This window comes from Hippocampus guttulatus, chromosome 2 (assembly GCF_054856545.1).
Source record: "Hippocampus guttulatus isolate MCC_2025c chromosome 2, RoL_Hgut_1.0, whole genome shotgun sequence".
Taxonomy (NCBI): Eukaryota; Metazoa; Chordata; class Actinopteri; order Syngnathiformes; family Syngnathidae; genus Hippocampus; species Hippocampus guttulatus.
Window position 1 is genome coordinate 35,351,171 of NC_141262.1, and position 19,522 is coordinate 35,370,692.

Here is a 19,522-nt window from a genome sequence, read left to right on the forward strand (position 1 = left end):
CAGTCAAAAACAGTGCCGGTATACCCATGCTGCCGAGAAGGCGCAACCACCGAGCACAGAGTCTCCTCCTTGATGAATGTCGTGGCCAAAAAATGCTGAAAAAGGTCCACATCAGGTCCACACAACGTAGCAACAAACACAAAGTGACAAAACAAACCAAAAAACAACAAAAAAAGCAAGGCTCATGAGAGCACTCGCCGACGGCTGCCTACTCGGGCGCCATCTTGACTTCGACATGTGGGTTTCGAATTAAGTCCTGCCTTCTTCCACGGTCTTGCAAGGTTGACTTTTCTGTCACTGTTGAATGATGGGACAAAAATAGATGTCGATGAAGCTAACAGCACCACTAATTCGTCGTGATGTCACTCCGTGTGCACATATTAGCAGATAAAAAATAATTTCTTGTTGTTTTGGGTTTTTGGGTTTTTTTCAGGGTCAGAATTTAGATTATTGGCTGGGATGCAATTTCACCAGGCCATTCAAAAGTACATGCAATGATAATGTTTGAATTTTTGAAAGAGTATAAATGCTGAATGGAAAATAGGCCAATTTGGATTATTGGTAATCTTTGGTTTTGGGTGAAAGTAATTCCAAATTTCAAGTCAAAATTTTAAATTGGGCAATTCAACAAAATATGTTAACGTTTGCTCATGTGAAAATTGGCTAATATGCATTTTCAACAAAAATTAGAGTTTACAGAACTAATTGTCCCTTGTATTGCCCCCCCCCCCTCCACGCCAATTTAAAGACAAAAGTAAAAACAACTCAAATTGCTTTTAGAGTATACAATTGGCTTGCTTAGTTGTGCTAACATTGTTGTCATAAATGTCAATGATTTCATTGTTAAATTCGTTCAACTTAAATGACTGTTTAAGTTTTGTTTTTTCTAATTTATGCATTCATCATCTCTCTGAGACGCGGTCTGCCTGTACAGCCACAGTTGGCTTTAATGTACCATGGACGAAACGGATGCCAAAATGAGTCTTGCGGTAGAAGGCCAATTCCGAAGCATTGCCATCCCACCCCAAAAATATTTTTTAATTCTTTTGATGACAAAAGTTAAATGAGTGAAAACCAAGATCATTTGTATTTGTAATTGTTCAGATGACATTGTCCAAAATAATAAAATGTTTTGAAATAGAGTATTAATCGAACATTTTTTCGATAATTTGCACGACACTGTTGTGACGCAAATGAACGACCGCCATTTGGAGAGTTGCAAAGGCCCCAGAGAATCCACGCACCCGTCCAATTTCGTCCTGGACCAGATATGATCCAGAGGACCCGGTGTAGCTGGGGCCAAGGGCCACGGGCAGGTTTCGCAGACGGACATTAAGGCCAAAGCCAGAGTTAAAATCCTATTAGTTTGAGTTGGGAATCGGATTATCATCGTCGAGAATCACTCGTCTGGCAACTAGGGTCTAATTTACGCCAATCAATGGCAATTATTGAGGGGAAGGGAGCCCCTATTAGAGAGCCTCATCCACTTAGTCTAATGAATGGGGAAGATTCAATCTCGGGCTGTGGAGACGTAGCGGAGAGCTGCGGCTGAATGCAACTTGCAGCACAAGCAGCAGCCCGGAGTTGAGCTGCTGTTTTTTTATCAATGGGACTCAAACTCATGACACGGAATTAAATAATAGAAACAATGTGTCATCAACCTTGAATTAGGAAAACCCTGCTTTAAGTACACGATTAAAGCACACTGTTGTGTATTTCACACTTGATGAAATGATCCATCAATGTGTTAGATTTGCGAGCTGCATACTGTAGGTTTACACGATCATATATATTTTTTTGTTTTTATACACGTGCAAACATGCCATCAATACCACGATTTATGAGTGACTTTGCACTTGGATTTTAACAATGCCATAAAACAGAAATCGAAATATTTAGCTTCATTTGCAGATTTTTGTGAAAGAAATGAAAAGTTGACATTGAAAATGTCCTTCGATTATGACGTCAGAGTCCGCCATCCAACAGACTCACGTTCATCTCTACTACTACACTGCCCTCTACTGTTCAATGGACTTCAAAAGCAATTTAAGGTTGAACAGGGACAATATTTTATTGTGTCATATCGGTAATACAAGTTTTGATCGAAAAAAATGTCTTGATTTATCGTACTATTTGCATCAAATATTAATATTGGCCCTTTCCATTAGCAACAGTGTCTTCATGACAATTGTGACTTTTCAGGAGAATAATAATAACAGAATGGGGACGGCCCGGTATCCAGTGGTTAGAACATCGACTTCACAGCGCAGAGGTACCGGGTTCGATTCCAGCTCCGGCCTCCCTGTGTGGAGTTTGCATGTTCTCCCCGGGCCTGCGTGCGTTTTCTCCGGGTACTCCGGTTTCCTCCCACGTTCCAAAAACATGCATGGCAGACTGATTGATCACTCTAAAAAATTGTCCCTAGGTGTGAGTGTAGGCGTAGATGGTTATTCGTGTCTGTGTGCCCTGCGACTGGCTGGCAACCGATTCAGGGTGTCCCTCGCCTACCGCCCGAAGACGGCTGGGATAGGCTCCGGCACCCCCCGCGACCCTTGTGAGGATGGAGCGGTGCGGAAGATAAATGAATGAATGAATAACAATAGAATGGGACATAACTATTCATGAGAACGCCATAATTTATAGTTATTCCGTTGTGATCATCGTATCATGTTTCCCTCACCATAGGGATCTATTATGGCACTGCTTTGACACACCATCATCAAAGATCGCTATTGACATTTTCTAGTGCGAACCGAGTTTGTACCATAGTCTTTTTTTTTTTAAATACAATTATACAATTGTAAAATTAAGCGTTTTATAGTAATCTTGTTACAGAAAACAGTGCAGGAATGTGTTTCAATAAGTTATTGCAATATAACCTTAATGACTCCGGTGTACTGATTGTCGCACACTAACTATGATCCATCTCGATCAAAGGTCTTGTATTATTATTAATTATATTGTTTTCTCTCTCTGTATCATTACTCCACCTTCATTCATTCATTCATTTTCCGATCCGCTTTATCCTCACAAGGGAGCCGATCCCAGCTGTCTTCGGGCAGTAGGTGGGGGGGGACACCTGAACCGGTTGCCAACCAATGGCAGGGCACACAGAAACAAACAACCATCCGTGCTCACACTCACCCCGAGGGACAATTTAGAGTGTTTAATAAGCCTGCCATGCATGTTTTTGGAACGTGGGAGGAAACCGGAGTACCCGGAGAAAACCCACGCAGGCCCGGGGAGAACATGCGAACTCCACACAGGGAGGCCGGAGCTGGGATTGAACCCGGTACATCTGCACTGTGAGGTCGACGCGCTAACTACTGGACGCCCTACTCCATCTTCGGTGTTGTCATTTTCTAATGCAAACCGAGTATTTAGAGTCTTTCTTTTTCTTTAACAATTTGGACATTTTGTGATAAAGCAATTGGACAGATCTGCTTTTCTTCAGACTATTACAAAGTGTTTGCTGCACATCGATGTGGGGAATTCCAGTTTCTTGAATGACCCTTTGAGGGTTTAAGATTGTTCCAACAGGTAAGTTACATTAATATGTTGTTTTTTTTCTGAGGTTGGGTTAGGTTTCAATTCTGACTGAGCTAAAAATGTAAGAAAACAAAATATAATAAAAATGAAACTGAGAGCAATCTCACATCCAGTTTCATGAATGGAAATGGTTTGCGGTTAACACCCTAACATTATGTGTAATGGATCCTACCTAGTTGATGGGAAAATCCCATTTTCACGTTCCCTTTTCAAGTATGAACGCTGGTCGTTCACAAACCCAAATTGACCTCAATCTTCATTACTCACTGTGGGTACCATGCCTAGTTTTACTGTTAATATCGTGTAAATGCTTGCCATTTCCCCTACAGAGTGTCACATCATGTTAAAGTAATATAGAAAGCAGTTTGCAGGCAATGCCACCCTAAACCACAGCTAACGTGCTCATTTAACAGAAAAGAATCACATTGAGATAATGAAACCTGGGCAACAGGTTCCCTGGTGATGAGTTCTCTGATTCACAGATCTGAGGTAGGGAGTTGGTATCTCGCCTCGGCTTTCCCCCCGTGGTGTTTGCAGATTCTCTGGTGCGTGTATGGGTTTTCTCCAGGTATTCTGTCTTACTATTACATTCATACAAAAATCCATGTTAGGTTCGATCGAACCTACACGGAGTACCACAGGGGTCTGTCTATCCCAGCTGTCTTCGGGAAGTAGGCAGGGGATACCCTGAATCGGTTGCCAGCCGATTGCTGGGCACACAGAGATGCACAACCATCCATGCTCACACTCGCACCTAGGGGCAATTTAGAGCAGGAGTGTCAAACATACGGGCCGTGGGCCGGAACCTGCCCCCGACGAGGTTCGATCAGGCCTGCAGAATAATTTTAAAGTGAAAAAATGCATAAAAGACACAGTTTTAATATTTTTAATAAGGTGCAAATCATGGATTATTCGCTAGGGGCACACTGTTTTCTCCTTAGTTTGTAAAGTGTAGGCAGAGATTATATTTAGATTTTACATGCACATGTGTAAATGGTTTAAAAATTCATCTCTTTATAAATCTTGTTTAACTCATTTACACCCTTTGACGTATAAATACGTCAATTTGCGCATAGCCGTTCCCTCCCCATGACGTATTAATACGTCAATCACGTGTTTTCATGGGGGAGGGTGCAAGAGAGTCCGATGCAACTTCTCACCACAGGATTAGGCTTGACGGCAATGTTAAATAGCAAAAAAATGGCCATCGGGTGGCAGTGGTGCAAAAATCAACCAGGATCACGCCGCAAAAGTAGTAGAAAGGGCGTATAGTGGAGGAGGGGCGTATGTGGATAGTGGATTGGAACATTAGCAACTAACAACGATGGAGAAAAGGAAATAACTAACTAAAAATGATTTTTTTTTTTCGGTATAAAAGCGTCCTCGAAACAAAACAACAAAGGAGAGGTGTTTGTGTGGAAGAGAAAATGACGCTTCGGTCACTAATCGAAAGCGGCACCCGTCAAACGAACGTCGACCTGCACAAAAATGGCGTGCTGCACGCGGCCCGCATAGCTCACGCCGAGTTTCGAGTTCATCTGATGAAGATGAACTTGCTCCACGTCAGGGACCATCGCTTGGCAGAGCATTTTGTGCCTCCCGTGGCGCACATCGCCCACAAATTGTCTCCCCGGCGACTTCCAGCGATGACGGCAAAGAGGCTGCGTTGCTTCGCATGGCCGACGCCGGGCACACGTCAGCGATTCGTTGGAATCGTCTCGTAATGACGACGGCGAAAACGATGAATTGGAGAGCGATTTGGATCCCGATCTGTCGGACGAATACGTGCCTTCGGACATAACGGAAAGCAGCTGAGAGTGCTCGCCAGAGCCGCCGGAACGAGGAGGTAACCGCTGACTAGCTTGCAAGTTCCCATTCAAAACTTCATCACTTCTTATGCCTCCTCAGTCACTTTTATGTACCGCTACATTCCCCGCTATACTATGAAGTTGCCGGTAACACTCATCATTTATGTACGGTTGATGCGTCTCGTAGATGTGGATGAAAATATGCGCCGTAAATGTGCTGACTTGCATGTCGCCATAGGTTTTAAAAAACAGAACAAAAAAAACAGGACACATTTGGTCCGCTCAGCTCTGCTAAAACCACTAGTGTTCAATTCATATTCCATTTCATTTCAAATTGGATGCTGAGCAACGTGGAATGAATGGTGTAAATAGCGGTGTGCGAGCATGTATGTGTGTGTGTCAGAGATGTTGAAATGTACCGTAAGTGGAAAGCAACAATAAAAAAAATAGAAAAATAAAAGTGTGGTAATTGTACATACTTCTATACATTACAGATTGTCCAACCAGAAGCCAAAAGATGACGACTCCTCGCTTTGGTGGTGGAAAGAAAGGTAAATAAAATGATTGTACCTCACTCTGCAGCAAGATATATTTGCAACTTTTTATGTTTCTATAATTTATAGGTCGTGCATCTGGACGTGGTGGGATGAATCGATGTGGTGACAAACTGGATGGAAGCCAAAAACCATCTTCTCCACAGCTGCACTTTTGTTCATAGTTCAATAGTTTTGTTGTGTGCAAATAAATTATTTTGCCACAAAAACAATATTTGTAATGTTCTTTTGTAGGAGGAACACATTATTGAGGTATTTGAGCTGCCACGACAGCAAAAAATAGTGTAAAACTTGAAATGATGCTTGAAATGCATGCTTTTACAAAAAGCTCATTTTCTCTGGATTTCTGCAGAAAATCGGCCTTTTCCATCAAACTTAGCAGTTTTCTAATGCTGATTGCCAACGAACGGAGAAAGATAGAAACAAACCTTTTTTTCTGCTGAAAGAAGAGAGTCTCACCTTTCTTTTGACAGGTTGCATGTATATATAGCCATAGAACAGAAAATTCTGTGGGCCTTGCAAATCAGTCAAAATTCAGTAAAATGTGAGGGATTGAGGGGGTTGCTCCAGTGAAAAGGGGTGGTATTCAATGAGTTAATCTTAAAATACATTACTATATTTTTCAATACCGATTACTTGTTAAAGCTTTGTGCTAGTGATGGCTCCAGCGACACCTATGCGTCAACGCATGCGTCGGGCTCACAGAGCAATCCACGTGTCGGTGCGTGTGCTGCTTCATTACATCACGTGACCGACATGTGAACTGCATCGACGCAGTCTGGACTGAGTCCAGATTGCTTCGACACAGTACAGGCTGCTTGACACAATCCAGGCGGCGTCGACTCAGTCCAGGGGGCGTCGACGTATCAAAAGCCCACCACACAGTGTTTATAAGGAAGTGCGTCTGGCTACTCGATGCCGCCTGCCGAAACAAGCAAGACCTCACCCTCGCTCGAATAAAAATATATATTTGGTCAAAAAGCAAAACACACCGATTATCAGAAAAACGTGTTCGTCTGACTTCGAGTGTCGTGTCGGCTGTCATATAATAGGCTATTATTGTATGAGAAGTGCTTTATGAAAGTGTGTACTGTATGTCATACTCCAGTTGATTGACAGGTCCCGCCTACAAGGGGGAGTTCCAGGAAGTGACTGCGAGTGTGCGCACTGCATGTTTGACGACTCTGCCACGTTGTTATTAAAAGTCACATAAAACGTAAACCTTGTCTGCTGACCATCATTACATCGGCCAGGCTAGCTTAGTTGTTGTCGTAGTTCAAAGCTTCTTTAATATGTGTCGTGGGTTGCGTCGGCGCCGTGAGTACGTGCTCGCGCTCACGTGCGCACAGCAATGAGCAGCGGACTATCGACTGCTGAGACGCGCGTCACTCGAGTGACGTTGCTACGGTACGTACATATTATGGAGCAGCTTTCGGACAAACGCAAATTGTCTGCCGTGTAGAGCCATTTTGATCTCCTTTTGGAGAATAAGGCATTTAGTCAAATCTCCTTGTCTCACCAAGTGCCTCTCGGATTTTTGACATGTCTTATTCCATTGTGTGTGTGTTCTCCACAGCAGGGGAAATAGCATGCAAGAAACGCAACAGACTGAAATTTAAAACACTGGACAAAGCCCACAAGCATCCTCATTCACATGATTTTCACATTATTGAAACACATTGAATGATACAATATGAATGCATGGATGTGAATGATATTGTATACACTTCATCATCAAATCAGTCAGTTCAGTCTGTCAAGTGGGTTGGCTGCAGGGATTTCGAAGGTCCAGCAGGTGGCAGTGGTCAGCGACACACTATCAGCACAGTATCGGCACAGTGTGTCGGTGTGTCGACACGCCTCATGGCACAAAGTTTGTGCCTTTGGACAATCAGTGGGATCTGTTAGGAAGGGGCCAGCCAGGCAGCCTCCTCAGCCAGGGCGCTCTGCACCTCACACCTGAGACTCATCAGCTCATCACCCACCCGTTGCCAATCTGCTCGTTTGGACTGGTATAAATTGACTCACAAACCATTCCTCAGTGCAAGTTTGTGCCGTCACCACCTCAGTGAGCTCTGTTGGCATCACCTGCAGTTTCTGGTTCCATGTGTGGACATTACCTCGTGGACTCCTCGTGCTCCCCCCTGAGCGTTTAAGTAAGTCCCAGTTTTCTCCCTGAGTGAGGGTTTTGTTTCCTCTGGACATTTTTCCTGTGGCTTCTACATGCTTCTTCCTGAGTGACTTTGATAAGACTCTTCAATAAACTACGCCAAGTGTTGGCTTCAACTACTGTATACCTGCCTGCTGTTGTGCTATTGGGGTCACATCCAAACTCTAACAGGATCAGTTGCAATGCATATATGTGAATGATAAAAGTAAATTGCACATTTGTCAAAGGAAATCTAAGGTGTTTTGTAACATTTTCCTAATGTTCTTGTGCTTCACTATACCAAAAGCAAAATAAAGACATGATATTTTGGTTATTTATAGCAGAATGTGATATAATTTAAATGGTCCGGCCCACTTGACATCTACCGACGCCCGAAATGAGTTTGATACCCCTGATTCAGAGTGCTCCATTAAACTGCCATGCGTGTTTTTGGAATGTGGGAGGAAACCAGAGTACCCGTAGAAAACCCACACAAGCACGGAGAGAACCCTGCACCTCTGGACAGTGAGGTCGCCATGCTAACCACTGGTCCACCGGGCCGCATTAATATCTCTATTTTTCTTTTATTTCTGATAATGACGGTCAAATCGGCTGGGACGTCGCCCGGGTCAACAAGATCCAAGCCAGGTTTTGGGGAACCAGGATGGACTACGGGAAGACGAGCAAATCATTGATCATGGATATATTTCTATATCTATATATAGAGAGATATCCATATGCCATATGTAGACAGCAGCTGTCTGATTGTAATTGTAATGTGATCTTTTATGTGTGTTATTTTATGCTCTTTTGTGTTGACTTTGACATATACTGTGTTCTTTTATAAAAAGCACGACACTTGACCTTCTTTCCTCAAACCCTTTGTTGTTCAAGACTTCATCTTGTAAACATGTATTTTATCATGGAATATATTACTTCGACATATTCACATATGCTGTTCATAATTATAAATATTTATGCTACCTATTGTTAGGAAGTGCACATGCACGACCTACTGGTAGCGCTGACGGAATTGAGTTTCCCTCCATCCATTGCCGACCCCTGATTTGGAGCGAAGCAACGGGTTGTGTAGTCCTCCTACTCGAGTCGGTTTGTGACCTGCCATCCTTTACTCCTGGACAGGGAAGGACCCGTCTGGTAAATAACGCACATTTAAAAATTGTTTTACAAACAGGTGGTAACACGATTAAAATGTGTATAGTACTGTAACGTTTCACGACTGAACTCTCACTAGTCATTTTCGACACCGAAAATGCCATTCGTCATCAATCGTTTTTAACTCAAACGGACCTAATGGAGGGTATGGCTGATAAACTCAAAGAATATTGTTCAGTAAGCGTCGAGGTAAGTCATGAAATGTTTATTTATTGTGCGATGTTGGATAGAATCGTCTCAACGGCTACGTCATGCTAACGGTGATTGCTAATCAATTAGCTCCGTCATATTCGCGTTACCCTGGGATTAAAACTGCTCCGGTACTTTTGTGATTCAAAAGTATTATAGCCCACCATGAACATAACTATCTGTTACGTGCGTTAACTGTTCCCAAAAGTATAAAAACGTGCAAAGAGTACTTAAATACATCTGCAATTCACAAACATTACCTTTAATTGTCACGTGTGAAACTGGTTTGGCTAAATGTCTGTTTCTTTGGGGTTTGTGTTTATTATTGTATATTTTTAGGTGGACTGGACTTTCAGAATGTTTGCTGCTGGACAGCCGTTTCCCGGTCCACAACGAGAAGGTCAAGGAGCCACCTTCTCCCACAAGGCCAAATCAAGCAAACCAAATGCTCAATTCTGTAAAGACGGTAAATTAAATCCAGGAGAGCGCCACAAAATGTCTCGATGTATCCTAAAATTAGTATTTCAAAAACTTTGTGTGACCTTCGTTCCTTTTACCAAACACCCTAAGGCGTTGGGGCAAAAGAGCTTATTGACGGGTACCGAAGCGGTCGGACCCACGCTGTGTCTTTGCTGCATCAACTGGCCCAGACTTTGCAGTTCCACCTGGAAATCAAGGAGACAGTGACGACTGGTAAAATAGACTGTAGGATTTTTTTTTTTTTTTTTTTTTGTCATACAGCCCAACCGTGTCACTTGAAAGTATGGAAAAATGTGTTACTTGTGACTCAAGATTTGTTATCCATTCTGCCTCCTCAGCCAACGTAAATGGATTTTTTTTTGCCTTTTGCGTGCTGGTTGATGGTGTCAAGTACAAGACCGGCATGGGGACGACAAAGAAGGTGGCTCGTCTGAGAGCGGCTGAATTGGCTCTTCAGGACCTGCTGCCCAGATTGGAGAAAGAGAAGGCTGACCTATGTATGTGTGTATATATATATATATATATATATATATATACAGTATGTGTATATATATATATATAACAGGATATTATACAAGAATAGTGTTATTTGTAAGACAACAGGTATTTCTCACTTTAATATTGAGCATCAGTTTTTGCAGCCATTTTGAAATGCCGATTGAAGTTTTATAAACATTTAATTATTTACATTTTTTTTTAAACTTTTATTTTGATTAAGAGATGAATTACATGTGCAATTATTCGATATTCCAAGGAGGGCACAGGAGCAGGGTGTAAGTTGACTTGGGTCAGACACAGTTAAGATGCCATCAAAAAGATTTTAAAGTTAAAAGAGAAAACTTAATAGGTATTTTATGTGGCAAAATGTAAACAAACCTAGTGAATTATTTAGTTCTTGAGACCAATTATTTTCTTGCAGGAAATGCTCAAAATATACCATATTATGTCTTAAACTGCTTGGTGTCTGGGGCCCCGTGGGCCCTGCGCCCCCGGCTTATACTGGGGCGCCTTGCCCCCCAGACCCCTTCTTAACTTTCCTCGGATTTTCACTTCCTCATTTCACAGCCCTGTCTATTTGTTTTTTCTTCAGCTTTCCCACCATTTCTACCAGCTATTGAGGAGTCCTTCCAATCAGATATCCAAGACTACATGCCCATTTGTGGTATTCCATCCATTTTATGTGCCACTTCACTTTTTTCCTCTGGCATTGATCAGAACATTACATTTTGTTCGATACACAAGTTCCTCACACTTTGATTCATGTTACTGGACAGAGAGGAAGACTCCCACTAACCTCCAGATACCAAATGCCATCAAGGATCAACTCACCAAGTTGATGAACAGCCAACCGTGGTTCTCCGCCTGCGCCGCTACCGTCGCGGCATTCGTCATTCAGACTTGTGAGTGCATTCTGTGGCTGTGGGTGTTTACATACCAAACTATTATGCAGATACGATTGAAGTTGAAGACTGTGCTGTTTAGATCACTGGTCTACATGTCAGGCATGTTTAATCATAATTGTTTTAGCAGAGTCTAATTAACCCCAAATTATTGACTCGTGAGCAAACTACCGGTATATCGGTATAAAGGGCCAAAAACCCATCCTCCGACCTCAGCCCTCTTGAAAACCTGAGGAGCATCCTTAAGAGGAAGCTCCGTCTAAAGAGCTGTTATTTGTTCAAATGGATGACACACCTGGCGACGAATTGGGGCATGGTTGCTATTACAGTTTAGGCCGCTATTTGAGGCTATTACAATACTCACGTATACAAATAAGTTAGTGATAGTACACTGGAATGTCTTCAAAGCCTTTTTAATTTTCTGTCTGTAGCCAGTGGCTGTGAGGTGGTAGCCATTGGCACTGGCAACTACAGCGTCACTGACACCATATCAACAAATGGACGTGTTGTGCACGACTCGAATGCGGTGGTCACTGCAAGGAGATCCCTGATGAGATTCCTCTACCAGCACCTGCTGATGTTCTTCAGCAAAACGGTACACCTGGTCCAGAAGTCCATCTTCCAGCACAATGAGAACGAAAGCAACCTCCTCAGCCTGAAGACTGGCATCGCGTTCCACCTCTACGTCAACCAAGTTCCTTCAGGCGCTGCTCAGATGCCCTCCAAAATGTCAGTAGTCACTGAATAATTGTGGTTGTGAATAGAAATTAATACACGTGTTGTACTTGGATTTATTTGCAGGTCTCTGAACCCTGGCTCCATATCTACATGGCAGATGAGCAATGAGATGGGACTGCACGTTTCAGTGGAGGGCAAGGTCTTGTTCTGTTCCTCTGTGGAAATGAGTATATTGTAAACTCAGAGATTCAAACATACATGGGCCCTTCCCATATGGCTACTGATACGCTTCCTTTTTCAGGTGTTCTCGGTTTTCTCCACTGCCCTCAAGCACTCCAGCACCAAAGTGTTCAGCGTATCGCCCATGGACAAGATCACTCAGTGGCAAGTGTTGGGCTACCAGGGAGCCTTGCTGAGCCACTTTATCGAGCCAGTCTATGTCCAGAGCATCCTCGTAGGCAAGTGGACACTTCATTTGATTGTACTACTTATATTATCATCATGACATTTCACGGACCCCTCCAGGTGACCCGGCTGCTGGGGACATCCGTGGTATGCAGATGACGTTGAACCGCCGCACGGAAGGCATCACTGCGCAGCTGCCCTTGTTCTACTGCATGATGAGGCCTCACATCAGCACAGTCCCCGCTGTGGCCAGCAGCACTGCTGACAATGGCCTGGTGACCTGTTGTTTCAACTGGCGCGAAGGCGACTGCTCCATCGAGTTGGTGGACGGTCTGACTGGCAGGACTACAGTCGAGTAAGCAGGATATCATCTTATTTTAAAAAATATATATTTTGTCATTGTGGAACAGGGCTGGGCAACTCTTGATCACACTCTGAGTGGCTACTTAATTTAATTCACCTCCTCTACCCGCCACCAAAAAAATAAGAATCATCACCAAATTTTCAAAGAAATTTGTTTAGGTGTGGTTTTATAAATTTTGCAACTTTCTCCATTCTGAAACAATAAAGGTTTTATCTTTTAAATCCCCAACAATTCGTCAGGGAAACACAAAACTTTTGAGTATGTATTTTCCATGATAAAATAGGGGGGAAATGGTGAAGGGAAAGAAATTCCAGAAGAAGTGCAAAAATCAGAAAAAAATATTCGGGAAAAATATCTGAGAATATGTAGACGTGTGTGTGGCGAACTTGAATATGTAGAAGTAGACTGAAGCTTTAAGTTGTAATGTCACCCACTACCACTCGATAGCAAACATTTCCTAGTCACGCTTCCACTTGGATCTTATACTGTGTATACTGTCTGTGCCACAAGTACATGCATTGAGGAAAGTATTCTGAAAAGTTAAACGTATTAAGAGCTTGTGTTTTGCATGTATGCACGTATTTAGTCCAGATTTAAAATGCAGTAATCCCTTCCTAGAAAGCGGTTCACCTTTCGCGGCTTCACTGTTTCACAGATTTTTTTGTGCAGTTTTTTTTTAATGCTTTTAAACAGTGAATTGCGTTCTGCATCCTGATTGGCTAAGGCACTGACTGACGTGAACAGTCTCCGCACCTCGTCTCTGTACAGCTTGCCAAATTTACTTTCGCAAATTTTTGGTATTTGGTTTCATTGTATCAGTGGCAGATGCTGGTCTGTCAAGAAGGGGCAGCTCAGTTTCGGCCTACATCATTTGTCTGTTTATTTATACGCAAATTCTACTCTCCGTTCCTCTTCAAAAAAATGAAAAGGATGCCTACACCATAAGATCGGTTCATCTTGCTGTCAATCAAAAAGAGATTTAGCATCAGACAGATCAGCCAATCATCATGCAGAAAGCTGAGCTTCCGGGCCAGCCTATAAACGCCCACTGTCCATAGACTCCCAGAGACGCTGAGCGTCCAATGGGCGGGACAAAACCAGCATTTATCCAATGACTCGTCTCGTTTCAATGCATTGGGACAACGGGCTCTGAACTCTCGAGACGCCCAGCTTCCGCGCGGTCGATGCTCAGAGTCCACACAGTTTAAAGCACAGTGAAGCTGCGGGAATGAATGAGAAGAGAGTCGCGTCGTAACTAGTAATAAGAAGCTGATTCGGAAGAAAAGTTGAGCGCATATTTAATCAATGACATGTCCACACAATTGTACGTACACACGCATATTTGATCACTTACTTTTTGACATTTTAGGGGAAGCTGAGCTTCCCTTGCAGTTTTCGAGCAATCGCCTCTGCATTGTATACATAGTTCAGTATTGTATAATAACTGTAAAAAATAAAGTTGACTATCAAGTACCAAGTACAACTTCATTGTCAAATGTGCTGTACATACATACAGCACATTTGAAATTTCTTCCTTCTCACATTTTTTTTGCTTTTTTTAAAATAAATCCTACTTCACGGATTTCACTTATCATGGGTTCTTTTTGGAATGTAACCCCCTCGATAAATGAGGGATTACCGTCGTATTTCTGTCATAGATGTGGTTTGGAAGTGCTTGGTCCTATGTGAAGTAGCACTGATGTAAAATTGTGACCCTCTCCACCATTTTAGTTGCCCATCCATGTTCTAAATTGAGTGTGCAGACTTCTCTGTTAGCTGAAGACTATCGGATATACTGTCCTGCGTCCATCCATTTCCGATGCTGCTTTTACTCATTTGGGCCATAGTTGAACTGGAGCCGATCCCTGTTGACTTTGGGCCATGCTGCACTGGCCAACATTTTCAACCTACAATGTAATATTTGTTCAATGAATTGGAATTGGAATTTGCCAAGTAATTGGCAAACAGGTTCTAGGTGAGGGACCAGACAAAGCACGGCTCCAAGACCCCTTATGATAAAAAAAATTAAAGGATCTCAGTTTCCCTTGCCCGGACGCGGGTCACCGGGGCCCCCCTCTGGAGCCAGGCCTGGAGGTGGGGCTCGTTGGCGAGCGCCTGGTGGCCGGGCCTACACCCATGGGGCCCGGCCGGGCTCAGCCCGAAGAGGCAACGTGGGTCCCCCTTCTCATGGTCTCACCACCCGTGGGAGGGGTCAAAGGGGTCGGGTGCAATGCGAGCTGGGCGGCAGCCAAAGGCGGGGACCCTGGCGGTCCGATCCTCGGCTGCAGAAGCTAGCTCTTGGGACATGGAATGTCACCTCTCTGGCAGGGAAGGAGCCCGAGCTGGTGTGTGAGGTAGAGAAGTTCCGACTGGATATAGTCGGACTTGCCTCCACACACAGCCTGGGTTCTGGTACTAGTTCTCTCGAGAGGGGTTGGACTCTCTTCCACTCTGGAGTTGCTCATGGTGAGAGGCGCAGAGCAGGTGTGGGCATACTCATTGCCCCCCGGCTCAGTGCCTGTACATTGGGGTTCACACCGGTAGACGAGAGGGTTGCTTCCCTCCGCCTTCGGGTGGGGGGACGGGTCCTGACTGTTGTTTGTGCATATGCACCAAACGGCAGCTCAGCATACCCACCCTTTTTGGAGTCCTTGGAGGGTGTGCTGGAGAGTACTCCTGCTGGGGACTCCCTTGTTCTGCTGGGGGACTTCAATGCTCACGTGGGCAATGACAGTGAGACCTGGAGGGGCGTGATTGGGAGGAACGGCCCCCCCGATCAGAACTCGAGTGGTGTTTTGTTATTGGACTTCTGTGCTCGCCACGGATTGTCCATAACGAACACCTTGTTCAAACATAAGGGTGTCCATATGTGCACTTGGCACCAGGACACCCTAGGCCGTAGTTCGATGATCGACCTTGTGGTTGTATCATCGGATTTGCGGCCGCATGTTTTGGACACTCGGGTGAAGAGAGGGGCGGAGCTGTCAACTGATCACCACCTGGTGGTGAGTAGGCTCCGATGGTGGGGGAAGATGCCGGTCCGTCCTGGCAGACCCAAACGTATTGTGAGGGTTTGTTGGGAGCGTCTGGCAGAATCCCCTGTCAGAAGGAGTTTCAACTCCCACCTCCGACAGAGCTTTTCCCATGTTCCGGGGGAGACGGGGGACATTGAGTCCGAGTGGACCATGTTCCGTGCCTCTATTGTTGAGGCGGCCAATCTGAGTTGTGGCCGTAAGGTGGTTGGTGCCTGTCGTGGCGGCAACCCTCGTACTCGCTGGTGGACACCAGCAGTAAGGGATGCCGTCAAGCTGAAGAAGGAGTCCTATCGAGCCTTTATGGCCTGTGGGACCCCAGAGGCAGCTGACGGGTATCGACTGGCCAAGCGGAACGCAGCTTCGGTGGTCGCCGAGGCAAAAACCCGAGCGTGGGAAGAGTTCGGTGAGGCCATGGAAGCAGACTTCCGGACGGCTTCGAGGAAATTCTGGTCCACCATCCGACGTCTCAGGAGGGGGAAGCAGTGCACCACTAACACTCTGTACAGTGGGGATGGGGCGCTGCTGACTTCGACTCGGGACGTTGTGAACCGGTGGGCAGAGTACTTCGAAGACCTCCTCAACTCCACCAACACGTCTTCCTTGGAGGAAGCAGAGTCTGAGGACCCTGAGGTGGGCTCTCCTAGCTCTGTGGTTGAAGTCACCGATGTGGTTAAAAAGCTCCTCGGTGGCAGGGCCCCAGGGGTGGATGAGATCCGCCCGGAGTTCCTCAAGGCTCTGGATGTTGTGGGGCTGTCCTGGTTGACACGCCTCTGCAACATCGCGTGGTCAACGGGGAGAGTGCCTCTGGATTGGCAGACCGGGGTGGTAGTCCCTCTTTTTAAAAAGGGGGACCGGAGGGTGTGTTCCAACTACAGAGGGATCACACTCCTCAGCCTCCCTGGTAAGGTCTATTCAGGGGTGCTGGAGAGGAGGGTCCGTCAGGAAGTCGAGCCTCAGATTGAGGAGGAGCAGTGTGGTTTTCGTCCCGGCCGTGGAACAGTGGACCAGCTCTACACCCTTAGCAGGGTCCTCGAGGGTATGTGGGAATTCGCCCAACCAGTCTACATGTGTTTTGTGGACTTGGAGAAGGCGTTTGACCGTGTCCCTCGGGGAGTTCTGTGGGGGGTGCTTCGTGGGTATGGGGTACCGAACCCCCTGATACGGGCTATTCGGTCACTATACCACCGATGTCAGAGTTTGGTTCGCATTGCCGGCAGTAAGTCGGAATCGTTTCCAGTGAGGGTAGGACTCCGCCAAGGCTGCCCTTTGTCGCCGATTCTGTTCATAATCTTTATGGACAGAATTTCTAGGCGCAGCCGAAGCGTTGAGGGCGTCCGTTTTGGTGGCCTCAGTATTGCATCCCTGCTTTTTGCAGATGATGTGGTGCTGTTGGCTCCTTCAAACGGGGCTCTCCAACTCTCACTGGAGCGTTTCGCAGCTGAGTGTGAAGCGGTTGGGATGAAAATCAGCACCTCCAAATCTGAAACCATGGTCCTCAGTCGGAAAAGGGTGGAGTGCCCCCTCCGGGTCGGGGGAGAGATCTTGCCCCAAGTGGAGGAGTTTAAGTATCTTGGGGTCTTGTTCACGAGTGAGGGCAGGAGGGAGCGAGAGATCGACAGGCGGATCGGTGCAGCGTCTGCTGTGATGCGGACGTTGTATCGGTCTGTCGTGGTGAAGAAGGAGCTGAGCCAAAGGGCGAAGCTCTCAATTTACCGGTCGATCTACGTTCCAACCCTCATCTATGGTCACGAGCTATGGGTCGTGACCGAAAGAACGAGATCCCGGATACAAGCGGCCGAAATGAGTTTTCTCCGCAGGGTGTCCGGGCTCTCCCTTAGAGATAAGGTGAGAAGCTCGGTCATCCGGGAGGGGCTCAGAGTCGAGCCGCTTCTCCTCCACATCGAGAGGAGCCAGATGAGGTGGCTTGGGCATCTGATTCGGATGCCTCCTGAACGCCTCCCTGGTGAGGTGTTCCGGGCATGTCCCACCGGGAGGAGACCCCGGGGAAGACCCAGGACACGCTGGAGTGACTATGTCACCCAGCTGGCCTGGGAACGCCTCGGGATCCCCCGGGGAGAGCTGGAAGAAGTAGCTAGGGAGAGGGAAGTCTGGGCTTCCCTGCTAAAGCTGTTGCCCCCGCGACCCGGCCCCGGATAAGCGGTAGAAGATGGATGGATGAATTGGAATCATTTATTCCCAACAGTGCACATTATCTTCATGTTCATTCATGAAACGTTTCACTTGGGTGCACTGCTTCCAATATGTGATGAACATGCATCAGATTGTTTATATGGAAACAATTTTTTTCCAGCTCAGAGGACAACCATCTTCACAAGGCAGCTTGTGCTCGACCTGAAAGATTTGCCTCTACAGGACTTGTGTGCTGCTTTTTTGCTAATCCGGTTACAGTGGTGTCTTAATATTTTGAATAGGTCTCCCTTCAAGAGTGGATCTGCTCTGGCGAGCCGTTTATGCAAGGCAGCGATGCTGCACCGCTTCAAGTTGGTGGCTAAAGAGGCCAATAGGCAGGACTTGCTTGCCACCATTTCATACAAAGAAGCCAAGGTAACCCGAAACAGCCCTTCTCCTGTTTCATCTATTACATTGTCGTCATGCTTTATTGGCCCTCTTTCCATGATTTTATTATATTTTTTTAAATGGTACATTGCCATCCATCCATTTCCTGTGCGGTGAACAGAAACCCACCCCAACTGACTTCAAATGAAAATTGTTTTAAAATTAGAACAATTTTCAATGTGAGCCAGCATCACTGAACAATTGTGTTCCACCTTGGTGCCTCTGCTGGGTTCTTCCTCACTTCAATATTCACTCAACCTTTCAATGTTTTTTGACTGAAGTAATTATTGTAGCATGACAGTGATGATGTTTTTGTCAATGAAGACCATGGCAAAGTCATACCAGGAGGCAAAGAATTTGCTGAGGACGTACCTGATGCAGCAAGGCTTCGGTTCCTGGCCAGTCAAGCCCATGGTCAATGGTAACTTCAACATCTAGATTTACAAACATATAGTTGTAGAATAAGAATGAAAAGTTGTTTGTTTTTTGTTGTTGAGGTCTTTCTATGGTCAAATATCTTGAAGTAAGTACGGAAAAATATACACAGAATACATTAGTACCAATTGTTCACAGTTTGTCGAATTGCAAAGTTGCTTCTTTAGGTTGTTCAAAGTTTCGGTGGTGGGGGCTTGGGTTGAATTAGTCTTTATGCGTTTGTAATGGAAATGGCCTGTATCCTTTCATTTCATTTTTAAAGTTTTGAATTCTTCACATATGAGTAAGTGTGGATTCTGTAAGCTGTAAGCCATAGGAAAATGCAGCATCCAAGCTGAACCGTTTCAGATTGTTTCATGGCATTCCAAAATGTTGCACAATTTGAAAAATTATACCAATTAAAATATATAGATACTAGAGCTGTCAAACGATTAAAATATTTAATCTAATTAAAAATGCAACTGTCATAATTAACTCAAATTCACTAAAAATTAATCGTGATTAGTCGCACATTTTTTATCGTTTCTGAATTTCCTTCTATTTTTTTGTCCTATTTTTTCCCCATTTTAATGCTCTCATCAACATGGAATCATGAATCAGTTTTCTATGTGCAAAATGCAAATATTTACTGAAAGAACAATTTAGATTTTCAATTTTACATGAACAATTTTCACTTGGAGCAGTTATTCACACACAATCTCTCACACAAAATTACTGTCCATC

The 19,522-nt window shown here is 44.9% G+C and overlaps 1 protein-coding gene across 1 annotated transcript; it reads left to right on the top strand.

Moving 5' to 3' along the window:
- Positions 1 to 9,782: 9,782 nt before the first annotated feature.
- On the top strand, positions 9,783 to 18,917 carry adad1 (adenosine deaminase domain containing 1 (testis-specific)). The gene is made up of 11 exons (XM_086106074.1): positions 9,783 to 9,891; positions 9,996 to 10,118; positions 10,244 to 10,402; positions 10,996 to 11,067; positions 11,180 to 11,305; positions 11,737 to 12,034; positions 12,107 to 12,182; positions 12,285 to 12,441; positions 12,509 to 12,743; positions 18,220 to 18,352; positions 18,689 to 18,917. Exons 1-11 carry the CDS (start codon positions 9,783 to 9,785, stop codon positions 18,800 to 18,802), a joined length of 1,602 nt encoding a protein of 533 aa, XP_085962200.1. The 3' UTR covers positions 18,803 to 18,917.
- The last annotated feature ends 605 nt before the right edge of the window (positions 18,918 to 19,522 follow it).